The sequence below is a fragment of the Oncorhynchus tshawytscha genome, linkage group LG16 (assembly GCF_018296145.1).
Source record: "Oncorhynchus tshawytscha isolate Ot180627B linkage group LG16, Otsh_v2.0, whole genome shotgun sequence".
Lineage (NCBI taxonomy): Eukaryota > Metazoa > Chordata > Actinopteri > Salmoniformes > Salmonidae > Oncorhynchus > Oncorhynchus tshawytscha.
In genome coordinates, this window is record NC_056444.1 from 77,617,092 (window position 1) to 77,637,494 (window position 20,403).

The 20,403-nt window shown below is 44.1% G+C and overlaps 1 protein-coding gene across 3 annotated transcripts in view; it reads right to left on the reverse strand.

Annotated features, from left to right (window-relative positions):
- Window positions 1-1,439: 1,439 nt before the first annotated feature.
- LOC112216377 (cyclic AMP-dependent transcription factor ATF-7) overlaps window positions 1,440-20,403 on the reverse strand; it is a 49,335-nt gene continuing 30,371 nt past the window's right edge. The window contains exons 3-12 of one of the 3 annotated variants that reach the window (XM_024376333.2): window positions 20,025-20,121; window positions 18,105-18,235; window positions 17,553-17,729; window positions 16,574-16,761; window positions 12,128-12,212; window positions 11,704-11,817; window positions 11,122-11,262; window positions 8,696-8,884; window positions 6,566-6,662; window positions 1,440-5,162 (exon numbers count right to left, since the gene is read on the reverse strand). In XM_024376333.2, the coding sequence (XP_024232101.1) occupies window positions 4,891-5,162; window positions 6,566-6,662; window positions 8,696-8,884; window positions 11,122-11,262; window positions 11,704-11,817; window positions 12,128-12,212; window positions 16,574-16,761; window positions 17,553-17,729; window positions 18,105-18,235; window positions 20,025-20,121 (1,491 nt within the window). In that variant the 3' untranslated portion in view covers window positions 1,440-4,890. Of the gene's footprint in view, window positions 5,163-6,565; window positions 6,663-8,695; window positions 8,885-11,121; window positions 11,263-11,703; window positions 11,818-12,127; window positions 12,213-16,573; window positions 16,762-17,552; window positions 17,730-18,104; window positions 18,236-20,009; window positions 20,122-20,403 lie in introns of all 3 variants that reach the window. The other 2 variants (XM_024376334.2, XM_024376332.2) reach the window with 2 other exon arrangements.

Consider the following 20,403-nt stretch of genomic DNA (forward strand, 5'->3'; position numbering starts at 1 on the left):
GGTCACGCGATCTCTGCACTAGAATCGCACTAGCGGCATGGCAAATTACTGCACCCAAAACATGCTCTATATCGAGACATACAGCTTGTCCTCCCTCTCGTGTTCATCTAGAGATGTTACAACTGTGTACAAGAAAACGGATTATATGGTACAGTTGTAAATCCTACAGTTGCATCAGTACAGTTTAATTTATATGACACACTGAAGATAACCTTGGTGAGTAGTCATATACTTATCATACCAACGTGTGGCCTCGCTGGTCTACCATCTCATATGCATCATAGAGTAGACTGTAAAAGCACCCGATACCATTGCAATCAGTCGATATAATCGGCAACTATCTTCAGAAATCAAGCGATATGAATCAGACAGTGGGGCGCCGCATGAGCCACTAGTTGGTCAGAATGTTCAAATCAACGTTTCATATCGTGGTGTGGATGTAGGGTAGATCGAACTGGGTCTGTATAGGGTGGTATAAGATGAGCATGCCTCCAACATCAGGGTTTTTCCTTCAGACAATATTAAGGTGGCCACCCTGCTGATTCCATGGGTCACCTTAGAGAAAATATGAAAACAGTTGTCCAAAAAATGACTCCCTTAGTCTGTTAGGGACGTATTCAATTGTGTTCCAGAGGTTAGGTCGTAGGGGTACATTTGTAAGGATCATTCAGGTGGCGATGAACCACGTGCGCACTGGCCCATGCCAAGTAACCACCTTAGTCTGTTTCTGAGCCAGGAAAATGTCACTCTTATCCTTGATGTTGATGCTCTCATTATTGTCCTCAGTACATCGCTGATGCAGTTACAGATGGCAACGCGTGGCAAGCATGCATGTAGTAATTATAAAGTAAGGACTGCACAGATTAGTTGGCCAAAAATCTTCAGTACAGGGATAGGCTACTGCAGAATTGAGAACTCATTTAAGTGAACATGTAACACACACAGAGAGAGCTGCACTTCCAAACCTCCTGCCAAATGTATGACCATATTAGACACACTCTCCATAGATTGCACAGACCCACGACAAAATCAAATTTTGATTAACTCCCATATCTACTGGGTGAAATACCACAGTGTGCGATCACAGCAGCAATATTTGTGACCTGTTGCCACAAGAAAAGGGCAACCAGTGAAGAACAAACATTGTATATTCAACCCATATTTATTTTCCCTTTTGTACTTTCACTATTTGCACATCATTACAACACTATATAGACAATGACATTCAAAACATCTCTAAACCTTTTGAACTTGTGAGTGTAATGTTTACTGTTCATTTTTATTGTTTATTTCACTTTGGTTTATCATCCATTTCACTTTCTTTGGCGATGTAAACATATGTTTCCCATGCCAATAAAACCCCTTCAATTGAGATTGAAATGAATTGAGAGAATCTATTGTTAAATTGTCTGAATCAAATATTACAGAAACGTTTGATATTCATTAAGTTATTTGTTTAATTAAAGCTGCAGCACGGTAAGTGTTCATAGTAGTTTCACTTAGACATGCATGGAAAAGTAAATATATTCATATAGCCTAGTACAGATATGTACAGTACAATAAGGACAATTTAAAAAATGATCAGTCCAACAATTCTTTCATGGGAGTGTGAATGAAAAATGTAAATACAAAACAAATTGTCTTCTCATAGGTAAATTCTGTTACTTGCTCACAACAACTGTTCATATTTTGAGAGGGGTAAAAAAAATGTAAAAAACGATTTCCATGAAGACAATTTAACAATAAGTTATTGTGAGTAACAGGCAGTCCAGACAGAGCAGAGTTTCCAGCCATGGGAGTAGAATCATGATTCCAGTTCTATGGTTCCGGCGTCGTCCGGCTGTTGGGTTACACTAAGCCTTTTTGATAGGAAAAAAACTAAAAGACATTGATGTACTAAAACAAATACATTTCTATATCATTACAACACAAAAATATATAACAGAGGAAGCGTTTATCATGCCAGAGTATTTGTATATAGTCCTCGTGACAATAGCACGCAATTTAAAAAATACTGGAGAAATTATTTTTTTTAAATGAAAGAATGATCAAAGTGCCAATGACAATTAACTGATATGAAAGCTAAATAAAGTTGAGTTTTTTCCATTTCATATGAACAATCGTCTATTTATAAAAGGGACAGCTAGCTAGTGCCAGGTCAGAGTACTACACAACGCCTGACAGGTAACCATTGGGACGGTCACTGTAGGGTAGCATACCAAATCGCACCCTATTCCCTATATAGTACAGAGCCCTGGTCAAAAGTAGTGTAATAAAATGGGGAATAGGGTGTACCATTGGGACTGTGGTACAATGACAAAGCGGTTCAGTTATGTGAGATGTGTCAGTAGTTACTGAGTAGCAATCCTTGTTGGGCCAGTTTCCTGAACACAGATTGAATCTAGCTCTGGTCTAAGAAGTACCATCAATTGAGAATCTCCATTGAACATGCTTTTTAGTGTAGAACTAGGCTTAATCTGGATCCGGAACCAGTCCCATTATATATAATACACATTATCAAGACAAAAGAAATAGCAAACTTTTGATGTTACTGAAAGAGAACCTGTTCAGGACAAACCATAGTTGACACAAAGAGAAAAAAAAAGGAGAATAATTAACGATAAACCTGCATATTTTAGTGCATTTAGACATGCGCTTATGTTTTTGGGACTGATACCCTAGTTATTTCTGCAGGATTAAACACTGCAAATGGTTACACATACATTAGATAGATGGTGGCGGAAGTTCAATCGCTTGATTAATTGCTTGTTTAGGTGTTTGTTTTTCTAAAAACAAATAGTCTAAAACGAAATAGGGGGGAGATCCCTGAAGAATTTAAACCGTTCTGAGACTGCCATAGGCGTTCTGAAGGAATTTCCCTCAAAGTTCAATTTCCCATCCTTGTGAGAGAAGGTGAAGGTCAAATTACTCCACTAGATGGCAGTGTACAACACACAACAATGATAATGTGGTGAGACGCCATGGTGACATTTTACATCTACAATCCGAAAAATTCTCACCATGTAAAAAAAAAGCTCATCAGTTGTTACCCCATTGCTAATGGTTTTTAATTTCTGAAACATTTTTTTTTCTTCCTAAGGCAGAACCATAAGGTTTTTTCATGCAACCCAATCTTTGAGAAGGATGTCGGAGGCACGAAAGTGATTCTTTAAGGCAAAATTGTTTTCAAACGATGTGTGCGTCTGAGTCCAGATGTGTCAGTGCTGTTTGTAAAAACACACACATACACGCTCGGCTAAAGAGTAACATGGCTTTGTTTTGGATAGAGTCATTAATAAAGAACAGCCAGGTTTGTGTTCATTAGTGCACTCAACGGAAAACGTTTCATAACGTTTTGCAACGGCAAACGAAAATGAGCACATGCCTTGTTGTTTCAGTCCGTTTTGTCGTGTTTGGTACCTAATGAACGCGACCCTGGAGACTTAACAGCAGCCCATCACGCTCCAGAAAGCAGCAAGGTTGAACCACTAAAGGTACCACCTCCAGAAGGTTCAGAAAACAGACGAGGGCGACAAAGGCCAGTTAGGAAAAGCTTTTTCTATCAGATAAGATTTCATAAAAGATGGTAATGACATACATTTAGAAACAAATAAATACAAAAATTGCACGGGAAAGAGGAAATGGTTAGACAGAGGACAGGAGGTTGGATTTGTTTAGTCAGATGCAGTCCCAAAGAAATTCTGAAGCTAAAAGTGAAAAGATTTTCTTTGAAAAACACTTAAGTGTATAAATCATTTGTAAATGAGTGTACACTAAATACATTATTTTTAGCTTTCCGTTTCTGTCACACAGAAGATCATTTGGTTCTCTATGGCCCAAGCTGCAAATAGTAATGTGCCGATAAAGTTGTAAAAGAAAGCTGCACAGGAATACAACAAAGACGCTAATATAACAAGATGTCAAATGCTACCAAACCAGATCTTGTTTTATCAGACCTTGAATCAACAAACTGCTTGATGTACACACACACACACACACACACACACACACACACACACACACACACACACACACACACATCATAAAGGGCTAAAAATAAGGTGAAGCTTTTTCGTGAACAACTGCGACAGATCCTCAATGAAAACGCTTACAAAACTGCTAGGGATTCAACAGAACAAATTGAAAATATTTTAGAGTATTCAAAACTATTGCATCTATGGAGTTGGAGCTTCAATCATTAAAACCCATTTTTGTGTGTGAATAAAACGTGTCAACATGTGCAGGAGAGCAAGGCCACAACCCCCTGTTACAATAGTATGGACCCCTGCAGTGATCAGGGCTTTGGTATATCACTTGATAAACAACAAACACGAATCAATTCAATGTTAATGCTGAGTATATGTGTCTGGTATGTGTGTGTTACCGTGTGTTAGAGTCTGAGTGTCCGAGTTTATTACAATGACAGTTACGACACTCGGGATGATGCTATGCAGTCCTTACAGTCCAGTGAAGTTCATAGAGGCTGAGGCAAGGCGAGAGGGTTGTAGGGGGGAATACGAGGGGTGTTGAGTCCAGCCCCTGTATATAGTCTATATATGGCATATTGAACAGAACAAGAAGCTCTTCCTCTTCTACCGTCCCGGTCTATTCCCAGAAGGCTGTTGTTGCTGAGCTTCAGCAAGGCTCCAGGCCTGACACAAAAGTGGCTGACACAGCATGGGCAGAGAGTAGAGGAGGGAGGACTGTATCATGTAACTACTCCTCTGCTCACCTGAGAAGGTTTATTTGACTAAGAAGGCATGACTTTTTTGGGGGGGAGTTGCTCTCTTCCTCCACTACCCTCTCCTGTGCTCTCCTCCTGCCCATGTAGGGTGGTGCCTGGTGCTGTGTGAACCGTACAGTCCCGGGCTGTGGTGTGTGATATGCTCATCATCTGGCAGAGTGGTGTGAATGTGTGGCCATGATGATGTGGGAGGAGGGTCCATCCCTCACATCTCTCCCTCCATCCCTCTCTTCTCTCCTCTGCTGGTGCTGCTGGTGTTGACCCATCCTGGCCAGCACAGACATGGCCTCGGCGGCCGCCCGGATCCTTATGCCGTTGGGGCCCGAGGAAGGAGAGGGACTGGGCAGGGAGCTGTGCTGGATGACGGGTGCTGTGGAGCCGGTGGGCTCCGACATGTCTTTCATTATGCTGTCTTCTCCTACAGCACAGAGACAAGAGTTCCAGGGATGAGTTTACCCGTTTACATGGTAGAAAGAACAGAGGCACCAGAAACCACAACAAGCTATTTCAATCACTTAACCCCCATTAGAAGACATTTAGCATATGTACTTACTGGCTCATCGGTTCTAACAAAGCCTTTTTCTTATTCCGACCATGGTGATCTCGTGATCTCGTGATCTGACCTAGCCACTGACTAAGCCAAGGTAGTGATCTGACCTAGCCACTGACTAAGCCAAGGTAGTGATCTGAACTAGCCACTGACTAAGCCACGGTAGTGATCTGACCTAGACACTGACTAAGCCACGGTAGTGATCTGACCTAGACACTGACTAAGCCACGGTAGTGATCTGAACTAGACACTGACTAAGCCGCCTGGTACGGCAACTGCTCCGCCCACAACCGTAAGGCTCTCCAGAGGGTAGTGAGGTCTGCACAACGCATCACCGGGGGCAAACTACCTGCCCTCCAGGACACCTACACCACCCGATGTTACAGGAAGGCCATAAAGATCATCAAGGACATCAACCACCCGAGCCACTGCCTGTTCACCCCGCTATCATCCAGAAGGCGAGGTCAGTACAGGTGCATCAAAGCTGGGACCGAGAGACTGAAAAACAGCTTCTATCTCAAGGCCATCAGTCTGTTAAACAGCCACCACTAACATTGAGTGGCTGCTGCCAACATACTGACTCAACTCCAGCCACTTTAATAATGGGAATTGATGGGAAATGATGTAAAATATATCACTAGCCACTTTAAAACAATGCTACCTAATATAATGTTCCCTACATTATTCATCTCATATGTATACGTATATACACTGTACTCTATATCATCGACTGCATCCTTATGTAATACATGTATCACTAGCCACTTTAACTATGCCACTTTGTTTACATACTCATCTCATATGTATATACTGTACTCGATACCATCTACTGTATCTTGCCTATGCCGCTCTGTACCATCACTCATTCATATATCTTTATTCATATATCTTTATGTACATATTCTTTATCCCCTTACACTTGTGTGTATAAGACAGTAGTTTTGGAATTGTTAGTTAGATTACTAGAAGCACAAGCATTTCGCTACACTCGCATTAACATCTGCTAACCATGTGTATGTGACAAATATAATTTGATTTGATTTGATTTGAAGCCAAGGTAGTGATCTGAACTAGCCACTGACTAAGCCAAGGTAGTGATCTGAACTAGCCACTGACTAAGCCATGGTAGTGATCTGAACTAGACACTGACTAAGCCAAGGTAGTGATCTGAACTAGCCAAACACACTGACTATATAACGTTATAAAATGCCTTGCATCAAACAGCAGAGGTTTCTGTGTGTTTTCTAGATGCCACTAGCTAGCAGGCTCACCCATACTCTTCTGTCGAGTGGTGACAGGGCAGTCCTTATGAGCCAGCAGCAGCTGTTTGAGATGAGCCACCTCATTCCTCAGTAGAGACACCTCATTCTGAGGAGACACAGTAACACAATGAGTCAATACTATTATTATTATTAATAATTACAATAACAATGAGTCAATACTGCTATGTTTTCTCACACAATACACAAACAGAGAGGGGGTAACAATGGTCTGAAATCACTGTTGATGAAGCAAATGAGAGAGATATGTATTTTTGGGGGGACTGGGACAATGCACATCAAGAAACATTGCTGTAAATGTGCCAGATTTAGCAAGCTGGCAGTTTATCTGTAGTCCCTGGGCAGATGGATAAAAACATTTAAGAAAGCAGCATGGTATGCACATCTCCAATGTATGGGGCAGGAATAAAGCATTGGGGACTGAATAGTAGCATTAAACTGTGTGTGATAAAGCATTGGGGACTGAATAGCAGCATTAAACTGTGTGATGAAGCATTGGGGACTGAATAGTAGCATTAAACTGTGTGTGATAAAGCATTGGGGACTGAATAGTAGCATTAAACTGTGTGATGAAGCATTGGGGACTGAATAGTAGCATTAAACTGTGTGTGATAAAGCATTGGGGACTGAATAGTAGCATTAAACTGTGTGATGAAGCATTGGGGACTGAATAGTAGCATTAAACTGTGTGATGAAGCATTGGGGACTGAATAGCAGCATTAAACTGTGGGCATTGGGGACTGAATAGTAGCATTAAACTGTGTGATGAAGCATTGGGGACTGAATAGTAGCATTAAACTGTGTGATGAAGCATTGGGGACTGAATAGCAGCATTAAACTGTGTGATGAAGCATTGGGGACTGAATAGCAGCATTAAACTGTGTGATAAAGCATTGGGGACTGAACAGCAGCATTAAACTGTGTGATAAAGCATTGGGGACTGAACAGCAGCATTACACTGTGTGATGAAGCATTGGGGACTGAATAGCAGCATTAAACTGTGTGATGAAGCATTGGGGACTGAATAGCAGCATTAAACTGTGTGATGAAGCATTGGGGACTGAATAGTAGCATTAAACTGTGTGATGAAGCATTGGGGACTGAATAGCAGCATTAAACTGTGTGATAAAGCATTGGGGACTGAATAGTAACATTAAACTGTGTGAACATGAAGCATTGGGGACTGAATAGTAGCATTAAACTGTGTGATAAAGCATTGGGGACTGAATAGTAGCATTAAACTGTGTGATGAAGCATTGGGGACTGAATAGTAGCATTAAACTGTGTGATGAAGCATTGGGGACTGAATAGCAGCATTAAACTGTGTGATGAAGCATTGGGGACTGAATAGCAGCATTAAACTGTGTGATGAAGCATTGGGGACTGAATAGTAGCATTAAACTGTGTGTGATAAAGCATTGGGGACTGAATAGTAACATTAAACTGTGTGTGATAAAGCATTGGCCAGCAGCATACCACCCTGCATACCACTGCTGGCTTGCTTCTGAAGCTAAGCAGGGTGGGTCCTGGTCAGTCCCTGGATGGGAGACCAGATGCTGCTGGAAGTGGTGTTGGAGGGCCAGTAGGAGGCACTCTTTCCTCTGGTCTAAAAAAATATCCCAATGCCCCAGGGCAGTGATTGTGGACATTGCCCTGTGTAGGGTGCCGTCTTTCGGATGGGACGTCCTGACTCTCTGAGGTCATTAAAGGTCCCATGGCACTTATCGTAAGAGTAGGGGTGTCAACCCCGGTGTCCTGGCTAAATTTCCAATCTGACCCTTAAACCATCATGGTCACCTAATATTCCCCAGTTTACAATTGGCTCATTCCTTTTCTCCCCTGTAACTATTCCCCAGGTTGTTGCTGCAAATGAGAACGTGTTCTCAGTCAACTTACCTGGTAAGTTAAATATTAATAATAATATTTAAATAAAATAAAAAATTGGGGACTGAATAGCAGCATTAAACTGTGTGAGCTTTCCTTTTTTTTCTCTGACATGACTCACAGAGAAAGGCAACGATAATGCTGAGACAAGTCAAACTGGATCGATAGACATATCTCAATGAGTGGGTGGCTGAAGAAAGGAGAGATGAGAGCAGAGCAGTGTGACCTTACACTCACCGCCAGGGAGACGTTCATGGAGGAGAGCTCCTCGGCCTTCTTCTCCAGGGAGTTGACCCAGACTTTGCGTTTCTGTCGGCAGCGCGAGGCGGCTGCCCGGTTCCGCTCCAGGAAACGCTGCCGTCTATCGTCCGGGTCGTCCCCCGCTGCACGCCGCCGCCGACCACCGGTAGGCTGAGCCGGAGACACCTAGAGGGGAGAGGGAGAGAGGGGGGGATGGTAGAGTCATAGCAGCAGGCAGACATGGGTTGAGACAGGGGAGTGGGCTAGACAGATTGAGCTCAACACTGGAAGTCCCAGAACAAGACTGATAAAAAAAAATAGTATTTTAGTGCCTAAATTATAATTTTACATTTTACTGATGTCAATGAACCACGAGTCATGAAGATCCAAGTCAAGAGGGTTTTGAAAATTGTCTATTGTGGCCACAAATGTAAGTGTCCATGTATACTCTTTACAATTTACATGCGTGTGTGTGTGTATATTCATTTCGCCTAAGTGGAGATTCCATTATGTCACTGTCACTTGTCCACTCAAACTTAACATTGTTGTCATCTATCACCCACCAGGTGCTCTTAGAGAGTTCCTCAATGAGCTTGACCCCTTGATAAGCTAGTTTCCTGATGATGACTCACCACTCATCGTTCTGGGCAACTTCAATCTCCCGACATCTGCCTTTGATTAATTTCTTTCCAATTCTTTCTTTCCCCTCTTTGCCGAATTTGACCTCACCAGTCCCACTCACATGCCAGGCATTACGCTCATCTTCCCTCTCCAGGTCTCTGATCACTACTTTGCTTCCTTTTCGGTCTCCCTTACCTCCAACCCTACCCACTTAGCCCCTACACAGATGGTCACGTGTCGTTGCAATCTTCGCTCTCTCTCCCCCACTACTCTCTCCTCTTCTATCCCATCATCTCTTCCTTATGCTAAATCCTTCTCCCTCCTGTTTCCTAATTCTGCCCCGTCGACTCTACTCTCCTCCCTTTCCACATCCTATGACTCGCACTGTCCCCTTTCCTTCCGGTCGGCACAGCCCTCCCCTCCAGCGCCATGGCTGAGTGGCTCATTGTGAGCTTACAGAACCGGGCTAGGACCAGGTTTTCCACCTTAATCCTCCACCCGCTCCCTCCTCCCTCTCTGCGGGCGACTTTGTCAACCACTTTGAAAAGAAGGTTGACGACATCCTCTCCTCATTCACTCAGCCTATTGAGTCCACTGATCCCACTTACACCGAGCTACCCTACGCTTTGACCCCTTTCTCCAGATGAAATCGTGAGACTAGAGAGGTCCGGCTACCTGACAACCTGCCCGCTCGACCCCATCCCCTCATCCCTTCTCCAGACCATCAACACATCCCTGACCACTGGCTGTTTCCCCTCTGACTTTAAAATGGCCAGAGTCGCTCCCCTCCTCAAGAAACCAACATTCGACCTCTCTGATATCAAAAAGTACAGACTGGTATCCCTTCTTTCTTTTCTTTCCAAAACACTTGACCGTGCAGTTTTTCACTATCTCTCTCAGAACAAACTTCTTGACCCCATAACCAGTCATGCTTCAAGACGAGTCACTCAACCGAGACTGCTCTCTTCTGTGTCACGGAGGCTCTACGCACTGCCAAAGCTGACTCACTCTCCTCCTAGATCTATACGCTGTCATCAACACCGTGAACCACCAGATTCTCCTCTACACCCTCTCAGACTGCAAAGAAACTTGGCGTGACCCTGGACAACAAATCCTGAGACAAATCGTTCTCTGCAATAACAAAAGCAGAGAATCGCTCCTGCAGGTTCATGCACTACAACATCTGTAGAGTACAACCCTACCTCACACAGGAAGTGATGCAGGTCCTAATCCAGGCACTTGTCATCTCCCGTCTGGACTACTGCAACTCACTGTTGGTTGGGCTCCCCGCTTGTGCCTTGAAATCCCTGCAACTTATCCAGAATGCCGCAGGCCACCTGGTGTACAACCTTCCCAAGATCTCCCATGTCACCCTGCTCCTCCTCACACTCCACTGGCTTCCAGTCGAAGCGCGCATCCATTACAAGACATGGTACATGCCTACAGAGCAGCAAAAGGAACTGCCATTCTCTCCCTACCTTCAGACTATGCTCAAACCCGATATCCCAACCTGAGTACTACCAAGTTCTGCGTCTCTTGGCCCTCCAACCCCTCCGGAAGGGAATCTCCCACTCAGTCCAGTTCTTCTCTGTCCTGGAATCCCACAGAGTCCCTGTCCATCTTCCGAAAACATCTGAAACCCCCCTCCCACCACTGACTTGGCTGATAGCTAGGTGGAACAACCACGTTTCTTAAGTAGCTATCTTAAGATGAATGCACTCTAAGTTGCTCTGGATAAGAGCGTCTGCTAAATTACTAAAATGGCTGTGCAGGGGAGGGTCCATGTCTCTATGTTGTCCTACCTGTGGCTGTGCGGGGGAGGGTGCGTCTGGGTGCTGCACCAATAGCTGGCTCTGCTCCATCCTCTGGGGGTGCATGGGGCTGCCGGCCACACTCCCCATCTGACCCCCTAAACTCTGCTGTGCTAGTGCTGCCTTCAGCCTCTAGAGGAGACAGGACAACCAGGGCCATGTTAACATTAACCCCACACACACACACACATAACACTATACACACAGAGAGACACAACCACACACACACACACACACCTGTCCATTCATGTTATCACTCCCAATGTACCTGCTTAAAACACACCTGATTATGTATCTGATCTTTTCCTATACAAGCACTCCGAATGTTCATCAAAACTATTATTGGACTGCAATCTCTGTCATGTGATGAACATACAGAGAGTGGGGGGGAACAAACGCTATAGGGAAGAAAAGAAAGAAAGAGAGAGAAGGAAAGGTGAACCGGAGAAAGGCAGAGCGAAACAGAGAAAAGCAAGATTGAAAGCGAGAGACAGAGAGATGTTGAGTGAGAAAGAGCAAGAAAGCCAGAGCGACAGAAATAGAGAGAGACAGAAATAGAGAGAGAGCTCTCACCATCTTGGCCTCAGAGTGTGTGGTGTACGCGGAGTGGGAGCCGCTGCTGCCGCCTCCCAGAGGAGGACCAGGGATGCCGGGAATGTTGGGCACCATGTGCATGGGCCGGGCCAGCTGGAGACAACACACAAGCACTTTAACGACCTAGCTAGGTCGTAGCTCAGGCTGGCAAAGTGAGACTCTACCTCAATGTCAGTCTTTTCAAAGTGCTCCATATATGCTTCTATGTGAATCAATACACATTATAGACAACTAGTGCAAGCATACAATTTCATTATTTTAAAAGACTGGATCAACCTAGACTTTGACTGATATGTTGCTACCCCCTTAGCGAAGGTCAGCTTCCGCGTCAATCAGAATTGGCAACAACCACAGTTCCCAAACCAGACAAGGACAGACAGGTGGGTGAAAGCAGGGCACGTACAGAAATGACAGAGGGTATCTGCATAGGACCAGGCAGGAGCCCATTGGTAAGGTGCATCATCACGGGGTAGTGGCCAGTGGGAGAGCTACAGAAAACAAAAAGAGGTAGAGGGTTACTGGTGGAAGAAAAACATCTATTTTAAAAGCTTCATCTTGCCCTCTGATAGGGTAGGTGGAATTGACACCATATTGGACACACCTATCCAATCCTTTCAGATGTACAGAAGTGGCCTAGTGAGTAGGTATAGAGTTAGTTAGAGATCTATTCTTTGTATCTGTCCCATAATGGCGACTATGACAGCACAGGTAGATCCATTGAAGCCATCTCCATTATGAAGTAGTCCATTTTATTTTTGTGTTTGAAAAAAGCAGAAAGCTTATAATGGTGATTTACCGACACCTGCAGTGCTGGAGTCCTGAACCAAATCCTGTGTGTCATTCATTTATTGTGGCCATGGTAGTGATACTACTTAAAGCCATTTACAAACCAGGTAACCCAATTTGAAGGAGAATCCAATACTCTGATCATTGGCTAATCCCACGCGACCCATAGGAATGCCCACAAAAGCGGACTACTTTAATATGGTGGAAGCCCTCAATGGCAATGCAAAAACAGGTCAAATCCAACAAGATCTTCAGAAATGATGCCTTCAGAAATTATTCACATCCCTGGACTTTTTCCACATTTTGTTGTGTTACAGCCTGAATTTAAAATTGATTAAAATTTAGATTTTTTTTGTCATGGGGCCTACACACACACACACACAATGCCCCATAATGTCAAAGTGGAAATGTGCTTTTAGACATTTTTACAAATTGATTAAAAATGAAAAGATGAAATGTCCCCTTTGATATGGCAAGCCTAAATAAGTTCAGGTGTAAAAATGTGCTTTACAAGTCACAAAATAAGTTGCATGGACTCACTGTGTGTGCAATAATACTGTTTAACATTATTTTTGAATGACTACCTCATCTCTGTACCCACACATACAGATAATTGCAAGGTTCCTCAGTCAAGCAGTGAGGTTTTCCAATGCCTCGCAAAGAAGGGCACCTAATGGTAGACGGGTAAAAAATAAATAAAAAAGCAGACATTGAATATCCCTTTTAGCATGGTGAAGTGATTAATTACACTTTGGATGATGTACACCCAGTCACTACAAAGATACAGATGTCCTAACTCAGTTTAGGGCTGTCCCAGACTCCCCAAAAAAATCAAAAGTCAGGACAGAGTTGTCTGTTCTTTCGACTGATCTAAATAAACATATTTTTCCATATATAGACACATCCTATGTGTTTTAATCAAATCAACTATATGCACTGAGCTTGTCTGATGCTTTAAGCACACTGTTTGATGAAAGACACAAATTACTAGAGGGAGTGCACCCTCAATTGATTTGATTGTGCCGGGCCTGGCCCAGACTTGCTGTGCTGTGTTGAAAAAAAAAAAAAAGACAGCGAGTGACTGTGACTAGCACCCATTGTCTCGCTCTCCTCCCTGCTGCAGCGGTCACCACAGAGCATCAATGTGCATTGCACTGTCCTTGTTAATGAAGCGAAAACATAATAACAGCCATTTCTGACTGAAAAGTTGTCACCGAAATCCCTCATTTGTTTAGGAGAAAAAAATTCCCTATTCCCTCAACCCTTGTTCTCTTTACGTGACATAAATGCATCGCATACCTTAAATCACATCAATAAATTGGTCATAGACTCTGAATGCCGCAACACATGTGACAGCAAAATGGATGCAGAGGACATGACAAACTTGAAATGAGAGAATGTTTACTGGTTGCTCAGGAGGTAAAGGAGAAGTTTGTTGTGGAAAATAGTGCAGATCAAGAAAAAATAAAGGTAAGGAGCAAACGCTGTGTGCATATTATGTTATTATTATTATTATTATGTGCCAAACAGGTGCTGTTAGATTAATGTCATTTTTCTGACTGTTTGGAACAATGTAAACATTAAATCAATTTTAAGCCTACTAGAGAGTCTGTTGTAATATTTTGTAAAGCCTTTATTACAAAGAAGACTACTAGTCACATTCATTCGTGAATACATTTTCCGAAATGGAATGGTTTAGGCCTATTTATTGTTTATGCTAATTATTCCACGGCCACTTTATTATATTTTAAAACAAATGCTTGACTCGTATGCTGTGTGATGACATCAACAAATAAATGATAGATTGTTACAGTAGCCCGTAGAAGTATTGAAATATAGTCCTAAGTAAGTTACGGTGTTAAGACTAAACAGCCCTACAGATCGATGGTGGTTATACAAGGCTGCTATGCCCTGCCTACTAATGATGATGACATGACTCATTATTATAATAATAGGAATGAGATCAAGGAAAAAGGTGGGTTATTATTATTATTATTATATTTTTAAGACAATTTGGAAGAGTGTAAACAATGAATAAATAATACCAGAGAGAATGGTCTGTAAAGCCTTTATTACATCAAAGCACAGACTTAAAACAGCCAAACTTGTGAAATTGTTTATCCAACATGTGGTTGCATGAGGGTCGATGCTCAAGGTATCAGTAAGCTATTAAACAAACACTTAAACAGGTTACAGAAGCAGGAACTGTCATATTTCAGTAGATGTAAACACAGCAAAAATAGAAAATTCCCTTTTCAGGACCCTGTCTTTCAAAGTTAATTCGTACAAATCCAAATAACTTCACAGATCTTCATTGTAAAGGGTTTAAACACTGTTTCCCATGCTTGTTCAATGAACCATAAACAATTAATGAACATGCACCTGTGGAACGGTCGTTAAGACAATAACAGCTTACAGACACAAGGCAATTAAGGTCACAGTTATGAAAACTTAGGACACTAAAGAGGCCTTTCTACTGATTCTGAAAAACACCAAAAGAAAGATGCCCAGGGTCCCTGCTCATCTGCGTGGATGTGCCTTAGGCATGCTGCAAGGAGGCATGAGGACTGCAGACGTGGCCAGGGCAATAAATTACAATGTCCGTCCTGTGAGACGCCGCTACAGGGAGACAGGACAGACCGCTGATCGTCCTTGCAGTGGCAGACCACTTGTAACAACACCTGCACAGGATCGGTACATCCGAACATCACACCTGCAGGACAGGTACAGGATGGCAACAACAACTGTCCGAGTTACACCAGGAACGCACAATCCCTCCATCAGTGCTCAGACTGTCCGCGATAGGCTGAGAGAGGCTGCGAGGGGCTAAACTGAGGGCTTGTAGGCCTTTTGTAAGACAGGTCCTCACCAGACATCACCGGCAACAACGTCGCCTATGAGCACAATCCCACTGTCACTGGAACAGACAGGACTGGCAAAAAGTGCTCTTCACTGACAAGTCAAAGTTTTGTCTCACCACGCACGAGTGATGGCCGGATTCGCGTTTATCATCGAATGAATGAGCGTTACACCAAGGCCTGTACTCTGGAGATGGATCGATTTGGAGGTGGAGGGTCGTCATGGTCTGGGGCGGTGTGTCACAGCACCATCAGACTGAGCTTGTTGTCATTGCAGGCAATCTCAATGCTGTTTGTTACAGGGGAGACATCCTCCTCCCTCATGTGGTACCCTTCCTGCAGGCTCATCCTGACATGACCCTCCAGCATGACAATGCCTACAGCCATACTGCTCGTTCTGTGTGTGATTTCCTGCAGGACAGGAATGTCAGTGTTCTGCCATGGCCAGCGAAGAGCCTGGATCTCAATCCCATTGAGCACGTCTGGGACCTGTTGGATCGGAGGGTGAGGGCTAGGGCCATTCTCCACAGAAATGTCTGGGAACTTGCAGGTGCCTTGGTGGAAGAGTGGGGTAGCATCTCACAGCAAGAACTGGCAAATCTGGTGCTGTCGATGAGGAGGAGACGCACTGCAGTACTTGTTCAGTTTGTCTCAATTGTTGAATCTTATGTTCATACAAATATTTACACATGTTAAGTTTGCTGAAAATAAACGCAGTTGACAGTGAGAGGATGTTTTTTTTTTTGCTTAGTTTATATGGTTGATTTATAAAGCCAGGCACATTTAACAGTTAGGTTATTGATTATAGACCTAATTAAGTTGAGGTTTCCTCTCTCCTGACTTTTCTTAGACAATAAAGGTAAGGACTGTTTTCTCATCTCCTAATTCCGCGGCTGCCTTCACCGCATTGTTCTCAACACCAATATGCTGGTTAACTTTGCTATTCAGCACAACATGGTCTAAGAAAAGGCACCAATTCAAAAGCGCACTTGCGTGCTTCAGAACCATGACAGCCATGCTTGCAGCTTTACAGCAAAGAAAATTGCTCGTCTCTAGCCTAAATGGTTGTAAAAGGATTGATGTAGGATTCAGCATACAAAAGCCATCTTTAACTGGAGCTCCAGGCCCCATGGAGGACTAGCCTGGGTCCAGATCTGTGCAGTCTTCAAATCTAGAACCAGGCTTGTGCAGGACCAGTCACTCACCCCAGCAGGGTGCGGTTGGAGGGTGGGGTGGGTGTGATGACTGAGGTGGGTGAAGGCATGGTGGGCTGCAGGGCGTCAAAGCCCAAGTGGAGTGGCAGAGAGCCTGGTCTGGGACGCATAGGGAGGGCACCGTGCCTCACGATGGTGGGGGTGGGGGCAGAACTCAGCACTGACCTCGGGGGAGTGTCCTGAGAGAAGACAGGAGAGATTGTTAGTTCAACAACAGATGTTTAATAGTGTTAGGTTCTAATTTTTCAGAGTAAATAACTCACGGACACTACAGAAGATTAACCAAGTTTAATTCATCCCAAAGGGTTGTTACAGCTGTATTCAGACAGAAAAAAAATGTTTCTCAACATCACAGGTGTATTATATCCCACTTAAGACACTCCTCCTTCTCTCCAATCCTTACATCTTATGGTTCCACAGGAAGAAGGTAATAGGATAATAAAATGGTTTATTATAACTCCCTTCAGGGGATCTGACCTGACCTCCTGACCTAAACCTCTCCTTCACCTAATCCACAGATGTCCATCTGCTTCCCCTATAGCAATCCTGTGATCTCCTCCTGTCCACACAGCACATTCCACAGATCTCACTCTTTTATATACTATGCGTCTACTATGCTGTGATCTATCATGTCTTTAATATCTCAATGTTCAAAGTTTAGAATCCAACAGTAGAAAGTCAATTCTAGGTTTAATACAGCCTCTTTCCCAATGCATTGTAGATGGTTTCTTGATAGCTCAGACATAGTAAAGATCCTGTCAGACGCTCACCATCAACAAAACACAGTGCCCACCCATCCTGGTCTCGCACAACTACCGTTCCTCTGGCCCTCCTCGGTCCCCTTCCTTTGGGTGTGACTGTAGGGACATGACTGGCATGTCAACCCATAACTCTAATCCTAACCAGAACCAACTTGGTAATTCAACATGGGTTTGCTGGTCAGTCATGTCCCCTAAGTTTTGAACCCTACCTTTCCTCGACTCACCATGGCATCCCTGCTGCTGTCTGACATGCTGGAGAAGGAATCAGGACTTCCTGGTGGGGAAGAGTCAACGTCCACAGGCTCCTCCTCCTTCACCTTCATGGCTTCTGCTGACGGTGTCTGCAAGCTCATGTGTAGGGCCACCTCTCTGTGGGGGGCAGGCAGCTGGAGAGGAGGGGAGGGAGGGAGACTGAGACACTATAAAGCACAGCAGAGATAGGATGGGGCTATGTGACCGACTGGATTTCAATCCTGGTCTTCAGTGTGCAACACTACTGTGTTCTGTACAAAAGCCTAGACCTACTGCCAGTCTTCAGGTCTCAGATACAGAACCTAAATCAGGCAAACATGGTCTGTGGAACCACCTCAGTTCTACAATATGATAATATTATGCCATTTAGAATAAGCTTTATCCAAAGCAGTCTTATGTGCATACATTTTACATATGGGTGGTCCCGGGAATCAAACCCACCATCCTGGCCTTGCAAACGCCATGCTCTACCAAATAAGCTACAGGAGGACCAAGTGATTTCTACTCACAGGGTTCTTGGTCCGCTTGTCGTCGTCCTCCTGGGCCTTCCTAAACTCCTCAGCAAAGGAGCTAGCCAGCTCGTTGAACAGCCCCACCTCCTCACAGTTCTTCAGGAAGCGAGTGGGAGTAGGGGTCTGGTCTGGAACAGGAGGAAGAGAAACACAGAGAGAAATGTCTATGTTAGAAAATATCACCTTTTTTCAGTCCTTGGATTAATGTTTTATTCCAACACACTTTGGCAGAGATTTAAACATCAAATTTATCCAATATTCAACTAATCTCAGCAAAAAAAGAAACATCCTCTTACTGTCAACAGCGTTTATTTTCAGCAAACTTAATGTGTAAATAATGATATGAACATAACTAGATTCAACAACTGAGAAACTGAATATGCACATGCATATGACTAACAGAAATGGAAAAATGTGTCCCTGAACAAAGGGGGGGTCAAAACCAAAAGTATCAGTCAGTATCTGGTGTGGCCACCAGCTGCATTAAGTACGGCAGTGCATCTCCTCCTCATGGACTGCACCAGGTTTGCCAGTTCTTGCTGTGAGATGTTACCCCACTCTTCCACCAAGGCACCTACAAGTTCCCGGACATTTCTGGGGGAAATGGCCCTAGCCCTAACCCTCCGATCCAACAGATCCCAAACATGCTCAATGGGATTGAGATCCGGGCTCTTCACTGGCCATGGCAGAACACTGACATTCCTGTCTTGCAGGAAATCGCACACAGAACGAGCAGTATGACTGGTGGCATTGTCATGCTGGAGGGTCATGTCGGGATGAGCCTGCAGGAAAGGTATCACATGAGGGAGGAGGATGTCTTCCCTGTAAAGCAGTGTTGAGATTGCCTGCAATGACAACAAGCTCAGTCCGATGATGCTGTGACACACCGCCCCAGACCATGACGGACCCTCCACCTCCAAATCAATCCCGCTCCAGAGTACAGGCCTCGGTGTAATGCTCATTCCTTCGATGATAAACGCAAATCCAACCATCACCCCTGGTGAGACAAAACCGCGACTCGTCAGTGAAGAGCACTTTCTGCCAGCCCTGTCTGGTCCAGCGACGGTGGGTTTGTGCCGATAGGCGACGTTGTTGGCTGTGATGTCTGGTGAGGACCTGCCTAACAACAGGCCTACAAGACCTCAGTCCAGCCTCTCAGCTTATTGCGAACAGTCTGAGCACTGATGGAGGGATTGTGCGTTCATGGTGTAACTCGGACAGTTGTTGTTGCCATCCTGTACCTGTCCCGTAGGTGTGATGTTCGGATGTACCGATCCTGTGCAGGTGTTGTTACACATGGTCTGCCACGGCAAAGACGATCAGCTGTCTGTCCTGTCTCCCTGTAGTGCCGTCTTACGCGTCTCACAGTACGGACATTGCAATTTATTGCCCTGGCAACATCTGCCTCCTTGCAGCATGCCTAAGGCACGTTCACGCAGATAAGCAGTGACCCTGGGCATCTTTCTTTTGGTGTTTTTCAGAGTCAGTAGAAAGGCCTCTTTAGTGTCCTAAGTTGTCATAACTGTGACCTTAATTGCCTACCATCTGTAAGCTGATAGTGTCTTAACGACCGTTCCACAGGTGCATGTTCATTCATTGTTTATGGTTGTTTGAACATGCATAGGAAACTGTTCAAACCCTTTACAATGAAGATCTGTGAAGTTTTGGGGATTTTTACGAATTATCTTTGAAAGACAGGGTCCTGAAGTTTACAAATAGGTCAACCACTAAAGGTGGACTTCAGAGAAGTCAAACTTAACAGGTGGGGACATCAGTGATCCTTTATCTGGCTAAAATGTTCTGGTAATCACGACTGATGTGGGTATTCAACAACTGACAAATGTACCAAATTAAAGGGATGCCAGAACAGAAGAGTAATAAAGTGAAATATTTTAGACTCACTAGGAGAACCAGTACCTTGGATAATGACAGAGTCTGTCCTGGCAGGGCCAAACTTTAGACTCATCTCATGCTTGTGTTTGTGTACAGCCAGGTGGTCCTCGTTGGTAAACCTCTGGAGAGAGGGTGGGAGGGAGATAAGAGGGAAAGGAGGAGATGGAGGGGTGGAGGAAGGGCAGGGGAGAGGAGAGAGTTAATGTCACACACACACACGTCAGTTAGGGCCAGAAAGCACCTTAACCTCAATAGCATGTCACAGAATCCAATACATTTGACTGGCTATCTTATGGATAACACATACTGTATAATTTTGGGTTGCACAACAAAGAATATCCATGATATACAATACACTAGGTTGTGTAATGCAGCCCCTTTTAGACTCTTTTAGCCGTAAGTG